The sequence below is a fragment of the Colletes latitarsis genome, chromosome 7 (assembly GCF_051014445.1).
Source record: "Colletes latitarsis isolate SP2378_abdomen chromosome 7, iyColLati1, whole genome shotgun sequence".
Taxonomy (NCBI): Eukaryota; Metazoa; Arthropoda; class Insecta; order Hymenoptera; family Colletidae; genus Colletes; species Colletes latitarsis.
This window is the reverse complement of record NC_135140.1, coordinates 14,797,264-14,822,755: the sequence shown is the minus strand read 5'-3', so window position 1 is coordinate 14,822,755 and position 25,492 is coordinate 14,797,264. Positions and strand designations below refer to the sequence as shown.

At 39.9% G+C, this 25,492-nt stretch overlaps 1 protein-coding gene across 1 annotated transcript in view; it reads left to right on the top strand.

The window, feature by feature from the left end:
• Nucleotides 1–1,074: 1,074 nt before the first annotated feature.
• Nucleotides 1,075–25,492, top strand: part of Cycd (cyclin D) — a 48,387-nt gene continuing 23,969 nt past the window's right edge. Inside the window, exons 1-2 of the mRNA XM_076768592.1 lie at nucleotides 1,075–2,273; nucleotides 10,749–10,964. Coding sequence (XP_076624707.1) covers nucleotides 2,076–2,273; nucleotides 10,749–10,964 — 414 coding nt within the window. The 5' untranslated portion in view covers nucleotides 1,075–2,075. The remainder of the gene's footprint in view (nucleotides 2,274–10,748; nucleotides 10,965–25,492) is intronic.

Below are 25,492 nucleotides of genomic sequence, written 5' to 3'. Positions count from 1 at the left end.
ACGCTACTTCGGAGAACCTAACCCCCGTTCGATCTCCATGGGAGAAACGCGTTCTTGGATCATAGATGGCAGTAGACCTTATATTCCGGAAACAGTAAAAGTTGTATAAATTTTGATTGAAAATTTGGAAAAAGAGATTCTTAATAAGAAACGAATCTCGAATTCAAATCTTTTGCCAAAAAAGTACAGCTGGTCCTTAACATTTACATATTTACCGTCCTAAAGAAATCAGCCTCCGTCCAATCTCGACGCGAGGATACTATATTCCGTAACAATAACACAACGGTAAACAAGTGGTATCCCTGTACGCCATGGAATCGATGTTTATCGATATTCAAAAGGTTCGATTCGATATCGACTCTTCGACGTTTTGAGGTTATGTTGTACACTGAACTTTGTACTATTTACCTAAAAATCTATTCTTCTACCAAAACGGAAATCCAGGTATTTAAAAAATTCGTTACTAGATTACTCTGATTTTAAAGAATTGCAAACTAATCGAAAATTTCTCCTAGTACCTATTTTTCTAACCTCGCAAAAATTCATGCGTTCTATCGAGATGTATTAATCCCTTTAGTTCCATAATGAAAAGTCCTGCCACATATTAGTTGACGTGGCATTCGAAGTGTTAAGTTCGAAAGAATTGGATCCTATCGGAAACTATGAATTCGAACACGCTTATCGAGTCGGTTGCGTTGAGAAATCTGGCTAGGTCATCGGGTAGTCTGACGGCAGGTTAAACACCACTAGGTTGGATCCGTCGTTCTACGGATCGTCTCAGAAACAGCACGAGAACGCTGAAGGTGACGACCCCTGCAGTCGGTAGACGTGCAGGGTTCTTGTTACACGATGCGAATCCTGCACTGGCGCCCCAGTCATGACAGCCAAGTGGTGGGGGGTCGGTTACGATTCACGTGACACTGGCGCCCTGGTGGTAGGGATCGATGTGTGGTCACGTGACCAGTTGGCGCCGAATGGTGGGGACGCACCTACCACCCCTTCGGGAGGAGCGAACCGGCGAAGCAGGAGGACCGGCAGCATTCTGACCTGGTAAGTCGCCAGTGTCGGGTCGTGAGAAAGTGAGTAAGGGTAGGCTTGCATCGCTGGACATTTAAATCGACTGTAAGCAGACTTGTTCGAAAAGGAAACGGTTTCCTTGCGCATCGGGAACCTACCGCAACACCGTACACCCACTCGCAATCACTTCACGCACAATTCTAATCGGCTTACACGGAAGCGATCGGAAGGGCCGAATTACGCTTATTTATTAAAATCTTACGCAGAATCCCTTCGAACGATCATTCTTATTTATTCGCTAGTGTTTAGTCGAGGCACGTCCGTTTCTTCGATCGAGAGAAGGCAGCTTCGACCGAGGGATACCGAAAAAAAACAAAAAGGAAGAAAACGAAAAAGAAAAAACAATCTAATCGGGCAACTACGTCGGGCGTACGACCCACGAGAGACGAAGGGAAGTGTGTTTGTTGTGCATAAAGGAAAATAAAAAAAAAAAAAAAAAAAAACGAACACCGTACACGTCTATTTTCAATTTTTTTTTTTTTTTTCTTTTTTGTTCTCGCTCGTGTTGTATATTTGTTTTGCGCGTAGACGGCCTCTAGGTGAGTGTTAATCGAAGTCATTGCCCGAAACCAAGGTCCTGTACGTGTACGTATACACGCACACGACACGTCCACGTGTGCCACGGGTTATATTATTTTGTGAAGTGTTGAGTGTCCCCGGGAATCGTCTTCCCGTGCGAATATTGTGTGAACTCTTCCGCCGTATCTTTGCGATCGATTCGTGCATGCTCTGTCTGGTCGCGGCGGCGAAAAACGGTTTGGCAACGTGGCACGTGAATAAAGTGAACCGCGACGACGGCGACGACGAAGACGACGACGACGACGACGACGACGACGACAGCGGTGAGAGGAGACGGAAAAAAACAAAGGAAAGAAAGACGGCCGAACCGACAGCATCGTCGTGCTTCTTGGCACAACGCGAAATCTTCGATCGCGAGTCGCCAGAGAGAGGCTGGCAGCCGCCTGCGTGAACCGAGAGGTTAGAAACGCCACGGGAACATGGATCTGCTTTGCTGCGAGACCACGGAAACGGAATGCAGAGCCTACGCTGATCCAGCTCTCCTCGGCGACGACCGTGTGCTGCAGAATTTGCTGAAAACCGAGGAAAGATACGCACCGAGCAGTTCTTACTTCGAGTGCGTGCAGAGGGACATCTCGCCGCTCATGCGCAAGATCGTCGCGGAGTGGATGTTGGAGGTGAGCAACCGTTTCCGGTCCACGTGTCGCCCTTGAATTTATCAAAATTTCGCGATTTCCCGACCGTTGTTCGATCCGCTACGTCGCAGACATATTCTTTGCATTATTCTCGATACGAAATCCAGAGGAGTCTTCCCGGATAGTATTTAAATATTGCATCTTGCGATCAGCTGTTTCGAACGAACCGTTGCAGCGAGTGAAATCGACGATTCTCTGCGTGTGTATAAATCAGTATTGGGCAGAACGTAACCTAAGCGATAGTTAACGATGTCGAATACTACTGTGATCGTCAGATTTGTTTTTGCAATTTAACTATACCCAATCAAGTGCAATTCGTATATTTTTACAAACGTCAAGAATACGCGAACGATTAATTGCCCTGTCGTTACATTTGGCAGTTACAATAGCGATTATTTTCAGGGATAATCAATGATTGCAAAATGTAATTTATTACGCCCAACTCTGATACAGTTGTACGTAAGCATACGCAAATACAGCAGTTCGTTCGAGATGATTTATAATCAACGTAAACACACGAGTTATTCTTTATTGAAACACAAATATTTTACAATATTCAACGAACATCTAGATACTTAATCGGTGCACAAAATATACTAGTTAAATAATTCGAGTCCCTAGTCTCGATACTAAAGTCCCTCTACTCGTTAATGTTTACTCGTACTCGTACAATTTTTATCGTTGTTTTTTTTTTTTCAATTGCCGGATAAACACACGGTCGGATCGTTGGGGTTACGTAATCGTACACAACGAATCCCCGCGATGCTTAACACCTACGCGCAATTATTTGCATCGGGAAGGAAGACAGTACACATTTTTCGACTGTAACAGCCGTTTTCAATGTCTGCGTTCGTCCATTGTCCGATGAAAACCCGTCTCAGGGTGAAGGCTCGATTTGCGTTGGCAAGTGTCACAATAGGTTATATATATACATTTTTCTATCGCCCACGTTATTTGCGGGCCCTGACAGCCACGTACAATCGAAGTTTTTCTCTGTCAGCCATGGTGGTCACCGGTGACCGATGCCTTCAACTCGAAACGTTTCTCTAAAATGAACAAACGAGCCCCAATGTCAAATTTAGAATAACTTCGTTGTCGTTGGAAATGTTATGAAATACCATGATTTAAGTAAACGCGAGAACGTTTCTATACGTAGAAAATTAACGTGGTAGCCAACGTGATAGAGGTCGCGGTGACGCGTAGTTTCGTTCCTCGAATCTTTCCGCGACCACCATTACCGAAACTCGAGCGTCGATGTCGAACAGGTTCGAGCGAATTCGATTTTTCGGTTAGGCAGTCGAAAGTCGCTCAACGGCCGCGGATGAACGTTTAGATTATTTTTAGCTGTGGGGCGTGAGAGACTGTGACGTCGAAGACGCGTCTGGGGTCCCTTTAAAATTTAAAAAACACGCTCATTGCGTAGGTGCGCGTTTAGGTAGCCGAACAGCGTATGAAGACCAAGATAATAATGGTTCTTGAAATAAAACTAATCGTAGACGAGAAGAAAAATTGACAAACGTGATAAAAACATTTTTATAAATTTTCGAAGGGTACGAAGTAACTATTTATATATATTATATATATTATAAATGTGCAAATGGTATAGATCGTGATAATTTTTACGATACAATTATATCTAGTTATAGTATATAAACTTTATCCATTTTTTTCATCTTTTTCGATAACTGCAACTGTTTAAAAGATAAAAATAACAATCGATATAAACTTATCGCGAAAATCGGCAAATAAAATAAATTGCCTACTTATAATATAGGTCACGACCGACACGTGGATTTTTAATTTCGAGCAATCGTCGAACAGCATGATTGATCAAATAAAATGAACGCTGATTCGATTTTAATGAAGATATTAATTAACTCTGTTATATGTTCGTTACGTTCTTAATGCTTGGCGATAAGAAAATAATAAAAGGTTTAGTGTAGTCGGTAACAAAATGATAATGATACGAAACTTATATTTTCAATTCTTAAAAAACAATTGTATTATTTAAAATTCGAAGCGGTGAAATAGTTTTGATGATGATGGCGTGTGTTATTTTGTTATCGAATACCATATTTATTTTTTCTCGAATATGAAATGTTAAATTAAAAGTAGTTTGCTATGATTTTTTTTTACGTTTACAACTAGTTTTATTCCAAGAATCGCCCTGTGCCGATAATTATGTTCGGCGCTGTAGTTTCGTCGTCATTGACGAGGCGAATCGTGTCAGCACGATAAGTCACGGGTTACGTCACCGTGCTTTGCCAAATGCGACTCGATAAGGCCGCTGGCATTCATAATTAATATTTAATGCTCGCAACGAATTCGAAGCACCTTTCTTTTAAGATCAAATTTCATTGTTTTGCGTGTATCTGGTGATTTCGTCACCGATAAACTGAAAAATCAAAGTTAATCAAATCATCGTTAAAAAACGATCGAGAAATCGGAACAATAACAATGAAACAATTTTATCTTAACGTGTGTCATTTTTTTTTAATATTTAATCAAAAAAGAAACACGTGTAATTGCATATACGATCGATAAATCGGAACAATAACGGTGAAACAATTTTATCTTAATGCGTGTCATTTTTTGTATTTTATATTTAATCAAAAAGGAAACACGTCTAATTGCATATACGATCGATAAATCAGAACAATAACAATGAAACAATTTTATCTTAATGTGTGTCATCTTTTTTATATTTAATCAAAAAGGAAACACGTGTAATTGCATACACGATCGATAAATCAGAACAATAACAATGAAACAATTTTATCTTAATGTGTGTCATTTTTTTTTTTATATTTAATCAAAAAGGAAACACGTGTAATTGCATGCACGATCGAGAAATCAGAACAATTTTGTCGTAAGATGTAAGTCATTTTTTTTTATATTTAATCAAAAAGGAAACACGTGTAATTGCATGTACGATCGAGAAATCAGAACAATTTTGTCACAAGGTGGGAGTCATTTTTTTTTTTATATTTAAATTAGAATATTGTCCATCTTTGGTCTGAAATTATACGATTACCCCCGCTTCTTTTGCCCCCTAACGCCCTTTAAATTCTTGTCGATGGTCGCTTCGCGCCAAACTCCTTGGTCGACCGTGGTAATGAATTCCCCGCTTTCGGATCGAATTGCACGATTCCACCGTTCGTTTTTCCTTTCAACGTGACTCTGGGCCGCTGACAATGTAGTCTGTCCAGGCGGGAAGAATGTTTAAATGCCTGCTATCCGAGCGTGCCACGATAGAAATATGCGTGTTTCGCGCGCGACAATCTTCCTTTTTTTTTCCCCCTTTCTTTCTCGCTCGTGGCTAACGCTTGTAATGGTAATTCTTTTTTTTTTTCTACCGTCCTCGAAACCAGTGGCGCATTATGCTATACGCAAAAAATCAGGAGTTGAAAGAGCCATGGATCATTTCCAATAGATCTCTTATAATTAAAATTCTCGTATTATACAGTCACGATCAAAATCAGACAATATTAAAATTTCGCTGATGAAAAGGTTCAGAAATTGTGTGGAAGATACAATATAATGGATATTTTTAACAGAAAGTAAAATTGTAGGTGAATATTAATATGAAAATAAATGTATATAGAATGTATATTGTATAGAAATATACAAATATATATATTTATTATCCAGTAATATACAATTTCGTGTTAACTGTTGGCATCAAGTAAGCAATATTTGAAATGGTAATGCAATTAGAAATGAAAAGTTTAATGTGCCATAAATTTCTTGTTATTGATTGGGATGTGCATTATAATTTGAACCATGATTCCATGATTAATGTCTGGCGTTCAGGTTTGTGGCCGTAATTTGTAATTGTCAATTACAAGAGGAATGTAGTCTGATTTTATTTTCTGTTCGGTATCAGCGTGAAATTAAAATTCTTTGGGATTTGTTTCGCGATATGTGGTCGCTCTTAATGCACTTGGGTTTCCTCGTGGACATTTTTACGTACCCCAATTAAATCTTTACCATTTAGTAATGAATATTAATTAAGCAATTTTATAATTAAAACGACGTTTTTGTGATTTCGATTTCACAGATCGATCGGTCGAAAGCTGAGAATCCTCACGCTTTCTAATGATGTAATTCACGTCAAATTAGAAATCGTTGCTTAAAATCATCGCATTCCAACAGCAATTAACCCTCGGATGTTACATTTCGTCACAACACCGAAGCGTAAAGTTCAGGTTGCATTTTATAAACACTAGTGGGACGTAAAAGTGTACCTAACCTAGAAAAATGGTTCTTGATTTGTATGGAATATTCAGCTACTTAAAAAGTGAACAAATTTTAATTTTGCGTATCAAAAAGTAGCACTTCGTAGGAGAAAGTTATCAGCTCAGTTTGTAAAAAGTAATACATTGTACAGAAAATATCCAGTATACCAAAATATATATTGAAATTACGAGGTTTTATAGTAAATGTTTTGGATCGACGCATATATACGTCGAGCGCAGTTAACTGTTAAAAATAGAAATTCTAATTTTTCTTTAAATATTACATACTCGAAGTATCATTAATAAATATAAATATAAAGTGTGTTCGCTTGTAACGTTGTACGATTTCGATGGAGGTCAATAATTAAATCCGTGTTCGTCGGTTACCTAAAGTTCAGAGGATTAAACGTCGCCTCGAGTTCCTGGAGAACGGCCATCTTTGCCGGCCAGATTCCCTGCGATTAGAGGTTCAAGGCCCGATATATTCGACTGTCGATTGATTTTTTGCGCGATTAATTGCAACGACCGGGAGGTTTGTAAAGTCGACCTTGAAGCATGCGACTACGTCGAGAACGTGACCGGACTGGGATCGTGTATACACGGCGTGTCGAAGTCCATTGCTTTGAATTCTTCGGCATTAGAGCCACTGGCGGCGATACGCTCGCCTCGAGTCGACCGACTCATCCTAGGATTCGTTCTCTAGCGTGTTTTCTACCGGTAAAACACCAACGTTGCCTCGTTTTCGAATAAAAAGCAAAAATGGCACAAATGGCACTCGCTGTTTCTAGCGTCGCGTCCATAATATTTCGAGGCGACAGAATTCTATGTCGAGATACAACCTCGTCAGGGCATTGTAAATATATTTACTCGAAGATAACAATTTTTTAAACGTTATTTCACTGGGTAAAAGCAGCCCCTGGTAAATGGCTAAAATGGTACCCTAGAAATTCGAATAAAAAGCAAAAATAGCACTCGTTATTTCTAGCGTTGCATCCATAATATTTCGAGACGACAGAATTCTATGTCGAGATACAACCTCGTCGGGGCATTGTAAATATATTTATTCGAAGATAACAATTTTTTAAACGTTATTTCACTGGGTAAAAGCAGCCTCTGGTAAATGGCTAAAATGGAACCCTAGAAATTCGAATAAAAAGCAAAAATAGCACTCGTTATTTCTAGCGTTGCATCCATAATATTTCAAGACGACAGAATTCTATGTCGAAATACAACCTCGTCAGGGCATTGTAAATATATTTACTCGAAGATAACAATTTTTTAAACGTTATTTCACTGGGTAAAAGCAGCCTCTGGTAAATGGCTAAAATGGTACCCTAGAAATTCGAATAAAAAGCAAAAATAGCACTCGTTATTTCTAGCGTTGCATCCATAATATTTCGAGACAACAGAATTCTATGTCGAGATACAACCTCGTCAGGGCATTGTAAATATATTTATTCGAAGATAACAATTTTTTAAACGTTATTTTACGGGGTAAAAGCAGATTCTGGTAAATGGTTAAAATGGTACCCTATTTGTATCCTTGCGTCTCTCTATTTGGAAGAAGATAATGTTTTTATCGAAGATAAAAGTTAGAGTAAGTGTTGTGGGGACTATTATTAGCTGACCCCCGTGCGCCAAACACACCGTGGGCTTGTTCCTTTCTTTTCTTCGGTCGGAATCGGGCGTGTAGAAGGACGGATTAAAGTTTATCGACGCAGATAACAATGTGGAAGCCGCTATCTGGCCCTCCACGACCCGCACGAATGTTTGAGGATCGGCGAATAGTTGTTAGAGGCTGCTGTCCGAGGTTGATAGAGAAATATAGCGTGTCCCCGAGGCTTTTGCGTCGGTATCAATAACTTCTGTTCTATGAGAGATAAAAATAATCTATACTATGAATTACACGGGATAATTTACGGCGTTATCGGTCGGACATAGGGTGATTTCTTGTCCAAGGGTGAATCTTTGAAGCCATAGAATAGATCCTTTGTACGGTAGAATTTGTTCAAAAAATTCTGAACCTACTTTCTTTGCAATAACTTGAATTTAAATTTAAATTTATTATCATTTGCAATTGTAATGCATTTAGTATTCTTTGTGGAGGTTAGGATTAAAATAACGGGGTTCGCAGTAACTCTGACACATCTGCGTTACACACTGTGCCCTGACTGCAGGAAAACGCTGTCATAAATCGTCACCCTCGAAAAGTATGGTCGGCCAAGTTCTTAGAAACGACCACCCTGAGCCTTGGAAAAATTCATTGTCCTTGAAGGGAATTCGACAGTTCCATGAAAATTTGCTTTAAGCATGTAAAAGACATGTGCGAACAGTATTTTCAAAACGTAACCTTCTGTGTTTGTCAAACTTCTTCAAACTGACAATTTTAAATTTCAAACAAATAATTTTAGGTTCCAACCTCTTCAAACCCCTAAAATTGTAGGTTTAAACGATCTCGAACGACGGTCAAACAGACTGAAACGCCTCAAATCTATCGAAAGCGCGACGTTTAATCGATGATAGGACATGTACAATTATTTCGTGAAGTCGCTGGTACTAATTGGTCGTGGTGTACGCGTCATGAAGCAATTACGAGGGGTGTTGTAAAAGGGTAGAATGTTGGTCACGCTCAATAAGTTCCCCCGTACAACGGCAGTGGCCGATTCGTACGGCTGCACCTACCGGTTGAAAGCAACCGGTGGGATTTCTGTGAACCCACCGTGGAATATTTCGGGTCAACCCCTGCGTTCCGGAAATTGGGGTGTCTCTCGTACGCTTTCCGAGCGTTTCGACCGTGTGTTTAACTTTGGGGGGGACCCTGACGTTTAGATGTCTCGATAAATATTGTTCTTGTTACGTACGAGATTATTGGAAATTAATTAACCGCGTACGAACCACCTATCATAGCCTGGTAAAAACTTAGAACCTCGTAATGGAGAACGGAGAAGTGTTTCGTTTAGGGGATGATGGGTTTTAAAGTCTTCGATTTCTGCTGAGATTGCGTCATTTTAAAGTAAATGTACTCCAAATTTTAGTTTGTTTTAAATACGACTATTTATTAATATTGTATACTATTTTTGTGTTTTTTTTCACCCTTTGGCTATTGATCATGGTTATACATATATTGTCTTTGTGTATGATCGTACACTGTGCAAGACGAGTATATACGTCTCTCGTAACTCAATTACGTCTTTTGAAAATGACTACCTTTAGAGGCTATATTTGAGGGTTGATTGGCAACTTCGATAAATATTTCTTTAAAAGAAACACAATAAATTGAGAAAACTAGTTATCGAAGTAGAACTGGAATTTTGCATATAATCGCGTCTCGAATTCCCGAAACGAAATCATAATCGTCTAGACGCGAGTCCCTTTCGACCCCTCGAACTGGAATTTCGTTCCACGTCGAGAACTCGTTATGCTCTTCCTCAGCATCGACTGTATCGATTGTATCTGCTCCTCGAGAACGCTTTGAAAACAAAAACCGAGGTCTCCGACCTGTGCCCCAGGGTGATCGATTAGACAAAGCCACGATGGTAAGTTACGGAGGAAGGAAATCCGGTCCGACGTACCCACGCCTATCTCTTCAGGGTTTTGCCGGAGCTTTAACGCTAATTTGTCATTGACTCGTGTAGCTGATATTAGCACTGTGAGTTCTCAGACGTGCCTTCGAAAACATCCAATTTTCTATATTCGAAGATTAGTTTAGCTCTAAAATCAATGTTGTTATTCTCAGTTTCAAGTCCAGTGTACCACTATTATTCTCAGCAAAAATCGAAACTGTTCCCATAGGTCAAGATGAACGTAGACAAACGAAAGTACTTCCAATGTATTCCTACAAAGTCTCCTGAAACAACTGCGCGATCGTTGAGCGACTTTAACGATTCGAAGCTTCGCGCAAAGGTGTCGGCCACGCGCCTTAATAAATCAGATTCCCTCATTTGCGCGCCGGTGACGCCCAAGAAAATCAACAAAAAGCCCCCGGAGTTACCTGACGACATAACTGTATAGCCGCATTCCGATCGACTGGAGCCCCAGGTATCCGCCACTTTCCTAATTCAGGAGTCTCGTGGAACGATCCCCCGAATCGCGTTCCCCCTTGGACCCTCGAGGCGCGTTGAAAGCAACCCCTTGATCATCCTTTGTTCCAACCACTACGACAGACCCGACGAAGAACAAGGACGACGTTTCTAATCTCGTTCTCGATGATCCGTGGCAGGTATGCGAGGAGCAGAAGTGCCAGGACGAGGTCTTTCCCCTCTCGATGAACTACGTCGACAGGTTCCTCTCGATCTGCCCGATCAGGAAGTCGCAGCTGCAGCTGCTAGGAACCGCCTGCCTGCTTCTCGCCTCGAAACTGCGAGAACCGTCGCCGCTCACCGCCGAGGTGCTCGTTTTCTACACGGACAACTCCATCACACTGGATGACTTATGGGTAAGTGCTCGGTCATCTCGTTTTGCTCCTCTCTATCTGCATATTTCCGACCGGGGAACGATTAATCGACCCCATCGATACCGACTTTTCTGCACTCGACGCTGGGACAAGTCGGACACGGGGGAAGTTATGGTCCACGGTCCGCTGGCATCGATTGTTTCTATCTCGGGGGCCACTGTTGCTTTAATTGCCTCTGTATTAAGTTTCTCGAACTTTATACGCCATCGAAAACATTTTAAAATATAGTTGCTGCCCTGAAAAAAATCACTGGTAACTCGAGATGAGTCTGTCGATTAATGGGTGACATTTTAGCGTGAGCATCGATGCTTGGTTGGTTTGTATTGCATAAGAATAAGAGTATTTTATGGTTTTTTTTTCAAGGGCAATACAGTGACTATGTTTTACAATAGAGTCTAAAAATAATTTTCTTGAGACCGAAGAAAGGAAGCTTGAAAGTACTTGAGCAGTGTGTCGGGTGAGGTCTTTTTGTTATTGGCGATAAGGGGAAAAAGAAAAATCCTGTTAGTAAACACTATCATCTTTCACCGATAAAACACTACGCGCTAATGAAACGCACCTAACTTATCGCTAATTGCACGTCGGTACACGATAAGTCTCGGGTATACCAGTCGGAATGCCGTGAGTAGGTTTTCGGTGGATAGTCGTGTTGACCGATACCTTCTACCTTTTCTGTCTGGTGAGGTAGATCGCTGTACGATAAATTAGCCGATAATTAGCGAACTCGACTTTCCGTGTTGGGTACATTCGAAGAAATTAGCTGTAAAAACATCTTATTCTTCAGGAATTTCTGGCCGCCATTTTGGTAACCCATTCGTTTTGGAGTAGAACATTTTTTAGACATCGTTACTTGACATAATTCGTTCCATTTCTTCATTTAGAATCACTCAATAACATACATCTTTTTGTGAAAATTCCTCCATCGAAATTTATAAAATATGCAGAAATGCTTTCAAAGTAAGATAACTATAGCTGCTATTCTAAAGCGTAGTAAAAAGAAGTAATGGTTTCCATGATTTGAAATGAAAAATTAAACCAAAAGGTTACAGAAATGAACAGAAGAGGAAATCAGGCAGACAATGAAATTACAGAAATATTTCTGGTTATAAATTATATTTTCAGTAAAGAATTTTTTCTCGAAATTGCGTAGGATATCGGGGATACGTGTATTGACCAAAAGTGATTGTAATTGACCCCTGCAACCGAGAATAATTTTTTTAGAACGATTTAAAATTTTTTTTTCGTCGAAAAATTTAGGCACCTACCCCCTGTCGATTTTTCTTAAAAATTCCTTTTTCATTTTTAGTAATTTTGTTTGACGCCCTACAGAAAAGTTGTCTAATACTTTTTTGTAAGTACCCATAAGCTCTACTTCAGAAAAAAGTTTCATTGAAATATATTCACTATTGTAGAAGTTATGGTCGTCTGAAAATTGGACCATTTTTATAGGGTTTTTCTAACTTTACGAAGTCAAGGAACAACTTTTCGACTATTTTTAAAATTCCCACATATTCTCCATCAAAATACGCGTAGTTTGCTTTTTTAAACATTAAAATCGGCCAATCCGTTCAGAAGTTATGACATTTTAAAGATTTGCATGAAATTTCAGGGAACCATTTTTCTGGCCTCACATTAGATTTTCGGTAAAGAATTTTTTTCTCGAAAATGGTTAGGAATTCGAGGGTATGTCTAATCACGAAAAATGATTGTAATTGACCCCTGAAGCTAAAAATAATTTTTTTAGAACGATTGGAAATTTTTTAATTTTGTCGAAAAATTTCACACGTTCTTGAATTTTTTTCTCAAAATTGCATAGGATATCGGGGATACGTGTATTGACCAAAAGTGATTGTAATTGACCCCTGTAACTAAAAATAATTTTTTTAGAACAATTGGAAATTTTTTAATTTTGTCGAAAAATTTCACACGTTCTTGAATTTTTTTCTCGAAATTGCGTAGGATATCGGGGATACGTGTATTGACCAAAAGTGATTGTAATTGACCCCTGTAACTAAAAATAATTTTTTTAGAACGATTGGAAATTTTTTAATTTTGTCTAATATTTCAACATCTACTCGAATTTTTTTCTCGAAACTGGGTAAGAATTCAGTGATATGTCTATTGACCAAAAGTGATTGTAATTGACCCTCGCAGCCAAAAATAATTTTTCTAGAACGATTTGAAATTTTTTTTTCGCCGAAAAATTTCTACCATTTTTATGGGGTTTGTTTTTCCTCTTCGAAAGCGTGAGTCACTGAAAATTGCCTTTCTTTTTTTTGTAATATTAAACGAGGTGTCAGCTGGGTCAAACGTAACAGTGGGCTTGTGACGCAGTGGATTTCCTTTTCCCGTTAAAATGTATCGCAGGGGGATATCGATCCTCGTGGCTGTATGCTAAATGGCATGAAACTTTCATAGGAAAAGTTTACGGTACACTTCTATCGCCATTTGGCGAAACGATCGAAAATAGGGCACGTTATCCGTATCTAAATGCTTCTATTTTTCGGTTCGTTCCTCGGCGTGACCGTTAAATGGCCGTCGACGCTGCCGAATCTCGAACTAGTGATAACCTGTCCCACGAATATCCTTATCGATCGACGGCTTGTCTCTTTTTTTTTTTTTTAGAGCACGAGAAAGCATTCGTGCTTTATTTTACATTCGTAGAATTGGAGGAATACATTGAACACGGTCCACTTTGTTATTTGGTCGAGGCTTTCCAATCGGTTGGACGTACTGTTTTGGTTCAAAAATAAAGATTTAACAGTGATCCTGACTTCTATTGGCTTATTTATAATTGATATATAGGTAATTTTAATAGATAGTCTGTACACAATCTAAACAGGACACAGACTTAAGATAGTGTATTAGATAATAGAGTTTAGTACGTATCTAATTTGCATTTGGCTTGGAGGTATACCTAACACATACATCTGAGAAGACATCTTATCAGGCAGACTTAATCCACACAGCTAGACCTTATCCAGAGGCATTATAGACCTAACACAAACTTTGATTTGAATAAGGAGTATGGTTCTAGTTCACGTTTAATTGGTATCCAACGCAAACTTGTAACTAATTCTAATATATTTCTGAGGCCTGACGTATTCCTAGCTCCAGCCCACATCTAATTTGGATTTGACTCACTCGTTACTAACATATCCTACGTTTCTCAACACAGATTCAATTTACGTAGACAGAGCTTATACAGATGTGTCACAAACATAACAGTACTTCATACTAACTTGAGATATAGTTGTAGTCCACATCTAATTTGGATCTGGACTAGACCTGTACCTAACACTTTACAGTACAAACCTGAAAAGACATTATCTTGCTAAATTGTATTTAATTAACACGACAAGATGTTTCAGGTACGGATCTAGCACATATTTAGCTCTACTAGGGTATAGTTGTCATCTAATTTAGATAATCTGATTTAAATCTGACGTAGTCCACATCTAATTTGGATCTGGACTAGACCTGTACCTAACACTTTACAGTGCAAACCTGAGAAGACATTATCTTGCTAAATTGTATTTAATTAACACGACAAGATGTTTCAGGTACGGATCTAGCACATATTTAGCTCTACTAGGGTATAGTTGTCGTCTAATTTAGATAATCTGATTTAAATCTGACGTAGGTCTATATCTAATACAGTCTATTACATTATCATATTGTACAGATTTAATCTGTGTCTAATCAAGAGTTGTCAGACCTAACATAGCTTTGAGTCCTAATTCTAGGTCAGATCTGATTTCTGGACTGACCTAGGTCTACGTCTAATAAATTTCTGTTACACAGCCAAGAAGATTTAGCTTGTTAAGGCAGACCTAATGTACGTTGAGTCAGACTTAATCCAGGGGTGTCAGGTCTAACATATAACCAGTTCTAATTGAAGTTCTAGACATTTAGTTTGGATCTGATCTGTGAAGAGTATTAGAATTTCGTACAGACTTAATCTATGTCCAATCTAGGTCCTGTCTAGAAGTACCTAATTTATTTTTCCAATTTGACCCAGACCTACATCTACCTCCACTGTACTACATACTTAAGACCTATCACCTTTCTCAGATATAGCCAATCACCGCCTAATCCTATCCCAGATTTACGAGTCCCAAAATCATGATGAAAAAATCGAAATCATCTGTTTCATAACAAATTGCGCGAATCGGAATCGCAATCTTGGAAGAAGTACTCAGAAATTAAGCGTTTCATAAATCATTAATGAGGAATAGGTTGAAATGTTGCAATTGTCAGAGCTTGTTTACTATCTAATCTAGCCGAATTTATCGTTAATTCATTAAAGATCTAAATGCTAGCTGCTCTTTATCAGATAAAAAGTATCACTATCGAGATTTCGGGTGTCTTGCTGTTAGGTAATCGACGTTCCCAAAACTTTCCGAGCAACTCGAGGCATTTAAATCCGCCATGGGTGTATTCTCCAAATCGTTCTAAGCTCTCTATTCGTTATTCGCGAATAGAATTTGTCCAAGTCCTGAATCGCGGAGGCGTCTACGGTGGTTTTTAAATGCCTCACGAAACGGAGAGCCGAATGGGCAGTGTCACGCAACGAATTCCCTCTTTTCGAGAACACGAAAGCGTAACTGGGCTCCCCGGGCAAACAAGCGATAGCCTAAGCAAGCCTAAATAGATAACAGCTGATACGGGAAACGTTATTTAATTTCCAGCCACTCTTGGCTCGCTCGATTGCGTCCTGAACATTCGGCGCCCTCCGTCGATCTCTCGAAGCTTTCGATTTTTGGCACGACTGTTCGGCGGCCAATGGGAACTTTCTGCGATGAGAAATTGAGAAACATGCCTTGGAGTCGCACAAAAGAGTTTGAGATAAAAATATTGGCGAAAAAAGAGCAGGACGACGATATTTTAAGAATCGAAGTTGAAGCGTTCTGTTCTCGAATTTAAGTACTTCCTTAAGCTTGAAGCAGGAACATTGAACTATGATTTATTCCCCAAGAATTTATCGCTATCTCGAAGATTTTTAACTGCAAAAGTGCATTATCTCTCGGGAATGTTTTTGAACTACGGGGAAAATTAATGCGAGCTATGAACGTATTTTTTATCGAATCGTTTTATTATAATTACTCTCAAGGTATGCGATACGTTTACAGTTTGTCCGGGTTTCTATTAATAGACTAACAAATTAGTTATTCGTATGAACGATACCAAAACACGTCCAATGTTTATCGTTTGAAAAATGATAATGAGATATATATTCCGGAGTAATGTTTAATCTAGGCTGTTACGAGCTTCTAATGGTCCATACCCATTTCTGGACGAGGAATGCGGTTGCTCTGCTTACATTCGTCGTTCAGATAAGCGAACCGAATGCGCAAATATTTGTTGAAAATGAATGTAACACTCGTAAAGCAGCAATTGCATGGCATTGTGCGGGCCAAACTTCTTGAAACTCGATTAATTCGTTGTTGGGTACCGAAACCGTGTTACGAGCAGGCCATTATCCAAATAAATTATTCGACAAATAATCGGGTGAATAATATATTATCTAAAAATTAGTTCGTTCTAATATCATATTCGTTTTTTATTTCATCAAATACTCTAATTCTGTCACGTCGAGAATTCTTATTAATTTCGATTCTAGTTTAAATCACTTGTTAAAGTTTGTTGTAAGTAGTTTTATCTGTAAAGCAGACAGTTTATTTAATATCTTTATTCGTTGTATGCAAGTGAGAAATCTGTCGAAACGAATAAACACGTCGTTATGAAGCGAAAAGTTGGTTGACCAGATAATCGCCGCGCAAACAGTCGAAACGTTGAAAGGGTAATTGCTGTTTTGGGGCCAATTTCGTCGCCCCCGAAGCAATAAACTCGATGCAGGCGGTTGTTGTGCCCCGTGCTCGACGAATCGTGTAACAAAAAAAAAGGAAGGAAAAAAGAGAACGACCACTGACTAATCATCGGAAAATAAACAGGAAGGTGTTAGCTGAGGGCGTCGATGCACCTGCACCACGCAGGAATGCACACTGCACCGGCACGCGTGCAACAGGCACAAAAAAGTTTATCGATCGAACGACGAACACCGGTTGAAATTACGGAATTTAGCGGCGACCCGGAAACGGGACTTCCCCCCGTTCCGATAGGTCGTTGATCAACTTGGCGATTGGATTGAGTGATATTTGCAAATACGCAAATTTCTATTCATTTTTAATATTATTGCTCTTAAGAGACGGTGCGTCTCGGTCAATTTGCGAGTTCATTATCGCGAGCCATTACAAAACAGAGCTTCCACGCGTTCCAGCCGGGACGATCGAAACGCAACTCATTATTTATGGCGAAATTACCTTGCTGAATTCGTGAGAATCATTTCTGGGCTGCTTCGTCAGCAACGTAATCTTCATCGTGGCGCAAATGTCTCAGCCGCGACTACTTTAGAACTATAATTAAACTAGTAAAATGCTGCTCTTTTTGTCTTGCAATAATTCAAACGGTCCTGGTCAGAATCTTCGTCTCTGACACATATTAAACTCGAATTTCTCAAAAACTGAGGCCCATTTCGACAAGTGCTCTCAGGGGTTTCGTAACCCTAGTTTACTGCCGTTCCAAACGCGATTTCCACATCGTGGGGCTTCTTAATAGAACAATCTGGTCGTAGAAGGAACCGATCGCAGGAAATCTGCGACTTCCCAGGCCCCGGGGGCCCGACAGAAATTGAGCAAAAAAGTTGCACGAGGACAGGATACGGCAGTGCGCGGCGTTAGATGACGCAAAAATGCCCATAGAGGCGAATTCCGGCCGGCTGGGCCCGTGCACCGCGCAGAAAGGGAGGGGAGCAGGTGATGGGGGCCAGGTGCGTCCGTCGTCGTCGTCGCTGACGGCATCCTGGCTCTTTCAGGACTGCACCGGGCCCAGCGTTCGATGCCCAAAGCAGCTGCGTCTGCGAACAACGCGTGCACCCCTTTCTTCCTCCGCGAGTCAAAAAACCCCTCTCGGGTGCATACTGGGTGTACCACGGTCAAGATCCGTCGCGGAAGGTAGCTTCCTTCTTCGTTGTCGAGGCAGGAGGCTGTGAAAGCGAGCCTGGGTGGAGCGCGATTCGTCGCGGATGTGGGCCAGGTGCGGCGTAATTACAGTGGAAACCGTCACCTGTTGATCTTTGGATATCAGGTACATGCAGGGTCTGCTGCCCGGTTGACGTGGCACGATGATTGAAACAGTTTTCTCGCTGATGTCCAAGATTAAGTGCTCTCGGCGATCGGAAGGTGTCCCTGGGTGGTTCCTGTTTTAACACACTTGTTGCAAGATGTTCTTTGGAAATTCGTAACACTGGTCACTTTTAGAATGGCCACAGAGAACGTATATACACGTCTCTTGTGCGAACTGACCACTGAGAATGGTCACAGAGAACATACATATACGTCTTCCCCAACTGACCACTTTGAGAAGACGTATATACACGTCTCTTGTGCGAACTGACCACTGAGAATGACCACAGAGAACGTATATATACGTCTTCTTCAACTGACCATTTTCAGAAGACGTATATACACGTCTCTTGTACGAACTGACCACTGAGAATGACCACAGAGAACGTATATATACGTCTTCCCCAACTAACCACTTTCGAAGGGCGTATTTTGTAACTGACCACTTCTGTAGAACGTATACATACATACGACTTTATTTAAAAATGCACAACATGGATCAATTTAATATTCCGTATAATGTGTCACGCACGTGCCACATTGTTTATGGGTCACGCTTTGTTTCACTGACATGAAATTAAAAACTCATGACTGTTACATATACGAGACAGCAGAAGATTTATGCTACTTTTACGGTACGTGTACCTCGGTTCTTTTTATCAATTTCTTTAGTAGATTAGGTCCGTACACTGTCTGCGATCGAGAAACGTAATTCGTATGCACCGTGCTATTTACAAACGCTAAGAACGGAAGAAGGGGAGCAGCTGTCGAAGCTTTCGACCCCTTCTTTTCAGCTTTTGTCGAATCGGGAAGTTCCTTTAGACTTTTCTCCCCCGGGCTCCTGACGAAATCCTCCCGAGCAGCTCAATTCCTCGAAGCCTTAAGATCGACGACTCGAAGCTGATCGTACAGTAACGACGAAAATTTGTTATTAAAATTCGTTTACATTCTAATAATATCGGGAAGAATATTGATATACACGCCAATTGCAGTCGATGTTCAGAGATAATTTTCTAATCCAACACTTTCCAAAATAGCGTTTAAATCGTGTTATTTTAAAGAAATTCTCGACTGCTACGAATCGTGGATATGGATAATTAGAAGTAAAATGATACTTTATCGCGATAATTTCGTATGGCGAATGCGATCTAGGTTGATTTCAGCCACCACCACCTGCTTCGAGCGATTATGCATGCAGATCTTGTCGCATTTCCCGTATTATTAAGCAAGAATTAACGACCCAGCTAGTTTTCCCTCCGCAATTACTTCGACTATTAATTACCAATTAATAACCACGGCGAGTTTCGTCGATCATTACTGCTGTCGCGTATAATTCGTGACCATCGTTCCACGAATCTGTCTGCAGTGGCCGATATAGTCTGCTGACGATGCGGATGTTGGCGAGCCACTAGCACCTGATGATTCTAGCTGATAAGAAGCTGAAAGCACGCGATAGTTCGGTTGCACTTAATCATCTCGTGCTCAGTTCGCTTAATCCACGATATTCTTGGAGTTTCCGAAGGGACTGGCCTCTGGAGGATACGTCGAAGCACCTGCCATGGTTCGATTAGGAACCATGTGCCTCTCGAGACACCCAAACTGCTCAGTATTATCCCACACGTGCTGGAAATTTACTCAGAGGCGCGTGTTTGGACGTGGTCGACGCGTACGACAATATTTTAACATACTCAGTACGAAAAACGTATATATACGTCCTGCAAAAATGGTCATTGCACTGTAAAAAGCATACATATATGGACTACACAAATAATCAGTGCTTGGAAATTGACTGAGAGGCATGTGTTTCGACGTGGTCGATATTTTAACATGCTGAGTATGAAAAACGTATATATACGTCCTGCAAAAATGGTCACTGCACTGTAAAAAGCATACGTATGTGGGCTACACAAATAATCAGTGCTTGGAAATTGACTGAGAGGCATGTGTTTCGACGTGGTCGATATTTTAACATGCTGAGTATGAAAAACGTATATATACGTCCTGTAAAAATGGTCACCGCACTGTAAAAAGCATACATATGTGAATTACACAAATAATCAGTGCTTGGAAATTGACTGAGAGGCATGTGTTTCGACGTGGTCGATATTTTAACATGCTGAGTATGAAAAACGTATATATACGTCTTGTAAAAATGGTCACTGCACCATAAAAAGCATATATATCTGGGTTACGAAAATAATCAATCCATCATACTGAATGAGTACACACGTTCCAAAAAAGTAGTTAGGTCATTATATAGAGCGTATATATACGTCGTTCAATAAACGTGTATATAAGAAAATTGCTTATATATATTTAATAGTAGACCGTCGTTTCACGAAAATTTATATATACATTTAAAATTTGGCATTCGATTTAGGGGGAACGTATATATACGTCGTCCACGGAACGTTGCTCGTGCAAAGCTTGGTGAAAGTAAAAATGTGAGATTTAATTGGGAATTACTAGATGCTAGTAACTTTTTCAGAATATTGCTTGAAAGCTCGACAGTAGAAAGTACAAGTAGACGATGTAATAGAGAAAACAGCAAAAGTCGTAATAATTTTTTATATGGCAAGGCCATTGGCTGGATCGACTCAGGGACGCGGAACGAGTCGTTCCTTTGTGAAAATAAAACTACTACGTCATAAACTAGGCGATTCTAGGATGCAGCGTTCTTAACATAAACTTTCAGATACGCTAGGTACTTCCAAAATAACTAAAACATTAAAAATTGTTAAAAAAAATTAAAACAGTCGAAAGAAAATCAAATAAATGTTCTGTCTTTCGATAAATTCGATAAGGAAATTACTCAATGTTCGATTTTATCGAGCAATCGTTGTAAAATTAATTTGATTCTGAGGAAAGTGTCACGTAAAAATGTCTTCGAGGTTACTAGCACGTTAAACATTACGTTCTCCGATAAAATAATTGTCGCACGTTCGTTCGAACAGTTAAATACGTCTTTAAAATCGAGAAGAGAAACGCATACTGACACGTGCAGAGGATGCATATGCAAATTGCCAGAAGTCGAGTGTTGACGACGCAGGCAAGATTCGCCGGCAGTAGATGAATACATTCATCGTCAGACGCCTCTTTGTCTCCAGAAACGATTATCCCTCGCTACAGAGACTCGACTATTTTTTTTTTTTTTATTTCTCGATACACAGAGATCATCTGACGTTTGAAACTGTGCTCGAATAAAATTCTGATTAATTTTCGTTTTACTTATAAATTTAATCCCCCGTGGCCTGCGTCGAGTGCATCGTCGGTGCATCGATGTGCAACTGGTCGGTCGACCATCTGTCGGCGCAATTAGGGGGCCAGCTCACGAATCGTAAAAAGTTACAAGCACGAAAAGGTGCTGCTTTCCACCTGTTTTATCGTATTTTCCTTCTCTTTCCGATCCCTGTCGTCCCTTTTCCCCGTCGTTCTTTTTTTTTCTTCTCTCTTTATTGTTGTTCCTTTGTCGCTCGCTGGAAACTCATTCTTCCACTCCTTTTCTCCGTGGCCCCTATTCACTGGCATTTAAATTCCCCGTGGCGCGTGACGCGTACGTGAAAAATGCCTCCCGGGCCCTACGTGGCGTCACTTATCGAACACAAATGGAGTATCGCAAACATTGGGTACATTTTCTATGGAGGAAAATTGAAAGAACCGCTATCGATCAACGATGTCTGTCTATTCGAGGCACGGATATTGGGAAAGTAGGACGAAGTTTGGAAAATATTATACATTCTGACGAAAAGCAGGAACGTTGAAAACTTTGTTGATGTTAGAGGAGCAGAAATAAATTCGAAAGTAATTTATGGAGAAGCACGTTGCTTGTGGTGCACGGAAGGAAAGAGGCTGGTGGATGTTACGGGAAAGGTGCATGAAAGTATTATGGGGCGTTATCAGACACATGCTACAACCTGTTGCGACATTTGTAACCGGCACCTTGCGGCCCTTGACCAATGAGACGCTCTTCCTTTACACTGCCTACCTTAAAATAGCGAAACGACAGGTGCCTCGTGTCCGCCAGAAGGCTTCCGTTCTGGTGAAACTGGGACGAACGGATCGCTCAGGCGATCGAAGGAAACTGGAATTAAATAGACTCCTTAAGCCGCGTGAAATTGAATCTATAAGGTCAATTACGACCCTCGACTTTTGCATTTGCTCTCCGGATGTTCTCTCTCCGACTATGGGAATAAGTTCTTTTTCTATTGTTCGGCATATACAATAATCACGAATCTTATTTCGTGATATTTTAATGACATTTACATTATTGTTAGTTACTATCGTAGTGGATTGGTATTTTAATAGACGGGATATGTTAATCGTATTAACTGCACGCCTATGTGCGTCCTCCGCACGTGATGCACCGATCGAACACTCGTCAAAGTAATATTTCATTCTGAAAAAGCTTGAACCAGAAGACAATTTAAAATAGCGTAATTCGCGATCAAACTATTCTGAATTGTCTACGTGCGAAGGTTTAAACTAAAATGTAACCTCTTGGTCCCAACGGAAGCTTCAAATATTCGCCGCTAGGTGGCTGCATAGAATCATATCGTGCCAGTAAAATTCAAGAATTCTAAAAGATTCGGAGGCTTCTGAAATCCAAAAAAATATATTTCTAGGCATCACTAAAGTTTCCTAGATATTTCTAGTTTCTTTCGTAAATTCAGCCTACGAACGTTGCTTCTGCCAGCTTCCAAATCCCTTTCATCTGGTTCCTTCCAATTAAAAATTACAAATGAACGTTCTAGGTCCAGAATGTCAGTTTCTTTCACGCGATATGTAACTTCTGCCAACAAATATTATTCAAACGTTAGCGTATACGCGTCTCTCGAACTTTCTCCGAGCCGTTAGAACCGCCATGATGATCCCCAAAAATCCTCTGGCGGCGACTTTCGTCGTTATGTAAAAATGTCCTGAGAAACGTGGAAAGAGAAAACTCAAACACAATAGGGAAGGCCAGTTTCTCAAGTTAGAAAGGCACTGTTCGGTGGGCTCTTAATTCAGCCTATTTGCCTATTGTTCGAGGCGTCACGGAGCCGATTTTGTCGGCTCGTAGTCGACTATTAGAAATAGTTTCGCCCGTGAAGAGAGGTCGGTGGGGGCGGTGACCAGCCCGAGGCCGCGTAAACTCGCTTTTCTGGCTCGTGCATGGCCAAGCATACGCTTTATCGTTGCCTTCGACAGAAATTCAGGCGTGACGTAGGTTGATGATGAAGCCTATCTAATTTTTTCTTCTTTTTTTTTTTTTTTTTTTTAAATAACCTTGTCGTCTGCGCACATCGTGGGTGGCGTTGGATACGCTCGAAGCAGGGGTGGATGCAAATTGGAGCGCTGTCAAAGCGTAACGCAAACGAGCATATTCTAAACGCGATGAAATTTACGTGAAAAATAAACGAAAGACCCGGGGTGGGGAGAATTGCAAATTAAGTATCTGTTTGACGGGATTAAAATAGAATTTAGGGAAAATAAGCGCATGAAGTAACGTGCAACTCGACCCATATTAAGTACCGAATTATCATTATTCTTAAATTATTTAAAATTATTCAAATAAATTTTAATACCATTAAAATGACCTTTAAAAAAGTTGAATTGGTCGGAAGAAAAATCGCGAGGAAAGTGTAGAACGGGAATAGAGGTTTCGGGATTTTGGAAAGGGTTCAAAATATTGCAGAACGCGCGGGGGTCAAGAGACGTTAATGTTAAAAAAGAAACAATGTTGTTAGATCCTCGATAGGCTAATGACCTCATCGCGAAACTTGAACGACATCTTTATACTTCCTTGATATACCAAACGCTATTCAGCGACTGGAATTTAAATGTTACTTTTTTGCGCACGGCTTTTCAGCGATCATTTTAACTCGCCGATGGCATCATTCCTGACATACATAGTTGCCAATTTTTTGAATCTAGGCGAACAAGTTTATAAAAAGAATTTACGAACTTGTTCGTCGCGAATTTTTCTTCGAATCCTCGGTTGCAATAACGTGTTTACTCCACGACATAAGTTATTCTAATTTATTCTAATGAGTATGACATTTTTATTCGATGTTTATTATTTTACTTTCTACCTACTACAATTTTATATAAAAAAAAAACAATTCATTGGGTCATCTTTTCATAATAGGATTCACAAAATTCAAAAATAAATGCACATTAAATTGATCACAATGTTTGAACGTATATATACGTCGTTATCATATGATCATAGACTAAGATAGAAATTTATTCTCGTATATTCAGAAATATAACTAATTCTATTACAATATTTATTTTCGTTAACTATTAGTCAGTTTCTTCGATTCCATTGCTAAAAATAAAATGATATAAATGGCGGAAAACGATAGATCACGTGGACGAGTTTGTGAGTCACTCTACACACGATTGCCATAAATAAAATTGTACACTTTTAGAGGACGTATATATACTCCCCTCGCACATGTAGACTTGATTGAAATAGTTTGTCATAGTTCTGGAAAACGTATTCATAAACATGCTTTTTTATTAGTAATTATAAATGGCTTCTTTCGTAGGACGTATATATACGTTTGGAAGATGTAAATGGCTGTGTCCTTTTACGGAGCGTATATATACTTTTGGAAGTCGTGGATATGCGTTTTCAGCGAATAACCGTCCATTTTTGCGCAACGTATATATACGTTTTTCGTAATTTAAGGGGGTTAATAAAATTATCCGCCGCGCGTCGTGCATCGACAATAGAATGACTCGACTGAAAATCGTTACCATTCGTCCAAAAACGAAAGAAATGAAGAACAGAGGCCCGGCCGGAAGCAATTTTGCAATTCGAGGGCAAGCACGAAAGCCAGTTGATTTGCGTAACGTGTCGCGCGAGAAACAATACTCTCGACCGCGAAAACAATCGTTTTACGAGCGAATGAAAATGGCTTCGTTAACATTTCGTAACCCACTGCAATTTGCAGGAAGCGTTTTATGCGTTTGCCATCGTCTGATTTGTTTTTCTTTCTTTTTTTTTTTTCCTTTTTATTTTTTTCGGTATGACTCCGTTCCTTTTTGCACGACGAAGTGCGCATTGTGTTTGCGTATTTAAAAATTTTCGAACGCCCCGAAGCTCGTATCGATGCAAATATAATCCGAGAATATTGCTCTAAACACAAAGAAACACTGTTCAGGTTTGATACTATTCAATTCTACTTTATTTCTTTATTTATTTTTACTATATTCTTCTTCGAAAAAATTATTTTCTGGGCAGAATTACGATCAATTTTACCTCGCGTTTAGATTTATCGAAGAATTCTTGTCTATTTATTTGAGAGAAATAGAGTCGATCTAGATTGTTATTAAGTC